The following is a 4,282-nucleotide window of genomic DNA, read 5'->3' on the forward strand; positions in this document are numbered from 1 at the left end:
AACACCGAACATAAACCTGGCCGTACGGTGTACAGGAAGATACATTTACTGGCCTTACTCGTATCATCATCATCATCATCATCATCTTTGGAACAGGCTGCTATGAATGGAAAGAGGCTGCGGTATATTTGGTCACTAGAAGAATAAGTGAAATCGAAAAACCCAACTCCCAAAAATGTTTCTTTCCTGGTAATGATAGTATTAGAGTTATATCCTTCAAATGTAATGAATGAACAAACATTTGTTGGCGAGACTCATGGCTTAATGTCCTTAATGACATATGAGAGTGTTGGCTTAAATTATTTTAACGCTGTTATCCTGTTTTTTTTCTTCATTGTCTCTGACGAAATGTGTAGATAACAGCAAGATGTACCAAACCGTGCATGCGACATTGTTTAGATGAATTGTAAGCGTGTTGTATGGTACGAGAAAATATGTCTAGTGTTTCCAGAAAAGTGGAAAATATGCTACCTCCCCTACCCCTTCCCCCGGATCTCACTTGGCATAATTTGCCAGGCAATAATATTTCTTTCGTGCGTTTGTCATCGGTGTACAATAATTGTAATTGCTCTTTCACGGTGCCCCGTCTGAGGCTCTCCTGGACAACCCAACTCCTTTCAATTACTACTTATGTCATTGTGCGTTTCCGCGATGCTTTGGTACAGGATATTTTCCTCAACAAGGTTGCTCGGCTAAACCATAATGTGAAATGCACCTTCCAAAAAGCGAAATGGGTTGTATTGAACCGTATTTAAATTCCACGCACAAAGATGTACACGGAAAACTCTATACACGACAAAAGCTTTGGTTTCTTTAAAAATCATTTAACATGATTCAGATTTATTTCATTTTAAAATATTCTGGTCTTTTATCACAAACAATTAAGCTCAAAGGCACAGTGTGTAGATTGAGCTACACCAGCACTCAACAATATATGGCCAATCAGTTCATACTAAAATATCATCAATACATACTGTAGACGGAGACAGTGGCGGCCCCGGGCTTCCCAGAAGGACAGTTTAGTGTTCCGACCCCGTGGTCACGGCACACTTGCAATATGGATGGGGTGACGGGGTGGGTGTGTCTGAGCAAGGTAGCCGGCTGACAGAACCATGGCGTAGACTTAGGACGTGAGTCTATTTCACGGCAAACTGCATAGATTATTTCACATAAATATATACACACATTTATATACACATATACACAGTCCCGTTCATTTCCTGAACGTGTTGGCAGCGGAAAGATGACTTGGGTATTTATGAACGAAGGCTGTGAAGGGCGCCCGCGCGGTTTCCGCCGAACACTGACTGCAAGCGCATGCTGGGGCAGGCCACCGCCCGTACACCAGGGAACGGTCGTGCGGCGCGAGGGAGGGAGAAGACGTTATTGCATGAGACGGATCTTTGACTGAAACTGTCGACACACGGGGAAGTTCTGGCGACGACAGGCCGGCGATGGTCTGAGGGAGAGGGGGCAGGGGCGGCATCACAGGGAGCTGTGTGTGCACGTGCGGGGCCGGGGTAGCGGCACGTGTGTGATGGTGACTCTGGTAGATGTCGCTCACGAGCTTCTTCATCTCCTCGAGGGAACTGCTCAGCATCAGGATATAGTTCTTAGCTAGAAGCAGTGTGGCGATCTTTGACAGTTTCCTTACGGACGGGCCATGGGCATACGGCATCACCTCCCTCAACCCGTCCAGTGCCGAGTTGAGATCATGCATTCGCTTTCTTTCCCGACTGTTGATCTTGAGTCGAAGATCCTGCAGTTCATTCTCACTGAGGCACTTGCTGGCGAGCTGACCCTTCCTCTTGCCCTTCACCAGGTAGCGTTCAGCTGACATTTCACTGGGGTCGTCGCTGTAGTCGGAGTCACAGTCCACAGAAATGTGTTCATTGTCACTACCGTTTTGATTGTACATTTCCTTAGTCTCCATGGTGGTACAGGTTTCAAACACAACAGTAAGTCCAGACAGTGCTGACAGAAGGTGACAGTGTAAGTCCTCGTGATGACCCGACAGTACGGGGGTCAGTGTAAGTCCTTTTGGAGATCTAAGCAGTTGGGGTGCAGTGTAAGTACTTGTGGTGACCCAGGCAGAGCTGACAGTGGGGACAGTACACAACCTTGTGGTGGAGGATGCTCTTTGGTCTGAGATCAGTCGACTCACCTTCCCACTTCTCGCTACCTATATAAGGATCGGCCGGGGCAAAGAGCCTGCTACTTCACCAGTGAAAAGAGGGGGCGGGGCTCGTCTTTGAGTTGCATCTCAACCCCCTGGGGAACTGCTCCAATCACACCCGTCCCGCTAACAGCTGCCTTGGCGGGACTGCCCCCAGCCACACACACAATGTCCTGACGACGCCAGCTAACGAGTATCCGCCCCTTCCCAACAACATTCAAATTTTCCCCCTGGAGACCACAACCGGCGTTGTAATTTGACCCCTACCCTATATACACGAAAAGTAGCCAAGTTAGGACAATGTTCTCAAACTTATTTCCTAAACAATGATTTTTAGTTACCTTTATCAAAATTTCGGGATGAAAATATGGGAATTTTTCAGAATTCTGTGAGGGGTGAGTAACAAGCTGCATCCTGACATGTGTTGACTCTACCCCTAGCACACGTGCCCCACCCACGGGCCCCTAGTACACGTGCAGAGAATATGGAAGTTCTCGGTGACAGTATGGGCAGCTTCTGACTGGGGTGGGGCAGCCGAGTTGTGTGGACAGTTAATGGCTTCAACTCTCCCAGGGAGGAGCGGGAACAAGATTCTCGCGTAAATCATTTTCTGAGAGATTGGAAAATATTTTAGGATTTAGGAATGAATATGTTAAGTTTTCTAATTCATTTTTTAAAATGTATTTTCTCTTGGTATGTTACGTAGCAAGAATCGTGTCGTTTCTATATATCAAGAAATATATATGTCTTCAAATATCCCAAGAGAAAATACCCACCACACAACATACATCAAAAGAAGTGTAACAAACATTGCACAATGGTCTTAATGAAATTGTTAGAATGTCAAACATTTATCATATTTGCAGATATCGAAGCATAGCACTATTCATCACACTTTTGACAGACCCTTGACTCCCTACACCCATGTCAAGATTCTTCACCTGATGGTGAAGAGTATCGTACCCAATGACGGCCCTCAACATCCCGTATGTATGACAACAGATATGAATATTTCTTCGTGTTAACACTGGTTTTCAATGTGAAGCCATCGGTAGCAGTGGGAATGTTCAAGTAAGGGTAAAGTTTAGTAAACATTTTCATCAGAGGTCAAATAAAGTTTTATTCATACTTTAAAAGTGCTACAGTTTAGATTTGCGCACACTGTGTATATTTATCTTCGTATATATTTTATCTTCTGCTGGCAGGAATAATTTATGCTTGAATGGTGTACGGAGCATATGTATATAGAATAATAATGAAAATTTCATTATCGCCATCGATTCACATTTTCAAAATGTACAGAAAATCATCCGAAAACTGAGACTAGACGGCTTCGTGCTGATTGATGCAAATATGCAGGCTTGACAATTATCGTTTCTACTGTACAGGAGTAACTTGCTTTCCAATGCTGTCAAAAGGAATGATGACAATAAGACACTGCATGGGAGCGGCGGCGTCTTACATATCATTAATGATCTCAGCCAATAACACCTCACTTCAAGATGGGTGTACACAGATGTACACACAATGCACAATTGTCCACACTCACTTGTCCGAGCTCAGTGGGGTAGCTTTGGTTCGGGTGGAGAGCAGGAAGACGACTATCCTCAACTGACAGCAATTAATATCGTTAGTAACCATGTTCTACTCCCCGCCAAGGTGCGTCCTTCTCTAGCCCCGCACCACAGCAGACAAACATACTCATAACCATTTGTGTTTGTGAATATCATCTTCCTGGTTCAACTTATATATATGACCTGCAGAAACACTGATTTTCCCTTCCATTTGTGAGATGTTAATAATTTTCATGACAAGTGTTATTTCTCAAAATCCTGAAATATTCTCTCTATATATAATTGTTCTAAGAACAGATTATAAACCAGCAAAAGTGTGTTAGATCCAAGCAAATTAATAATGTAAATATCATGCTTATTCGTGAATGTGCTCTCTCTCTCTCTCTCTCTCTCTCATCGTGGACCTGTGTTGTCATCAGCAAGTCCTAGAAATACCCAGCGTTTTACTTTTACTAATTTACACGCAGAGTCGCTGATGTCATGGGTATAGGCTACAAAAATACAATGTACATATTTAGTTCAAAGAATCACC

The 4,282-nt window shown here is 43.9% G+C and overlaps 1 protein-coding gene across 1 annotated transcript; it reads right to left on the reverse strand.

Moving 5' to 3' along the window:
- Positions 1-1,097: 1,097 nt before the first annotated feature.
- On the reverse strand, positions 1,098-1,933 carry LOC137287388 (oligodendrocyte transcription factor 2-like). Its single transcript, XM_067819647.1, has one exon. The coding sequence runs from the start codon at positions 1,931-1,933 to the stop codon at positions 1,214-1,216; it is 720 nt and encodes a 239-aa protein (XP_067675748.1). The 3' UTR covers positions 1,098-1,213.
- Positions 1,934-4,282: the final 2,349 nt, after the last annotated feature.

The sequence above is a fragment of the Haliotis asinina genome, chromosome 6, assembly GCF_037392515.1.
Source record: "Haliotis asinina isolate JCU_RB_2024 chromosome 6, JCU_Hal_asi_v2, whole genome shotgun sequence".
NCBI classification, from domain to species: Eukaryota; Metazoa; Mollusca; class Gastropoda; order Lepetellida; family Haliotidae; genus Haliotis; species Haliotis asinina.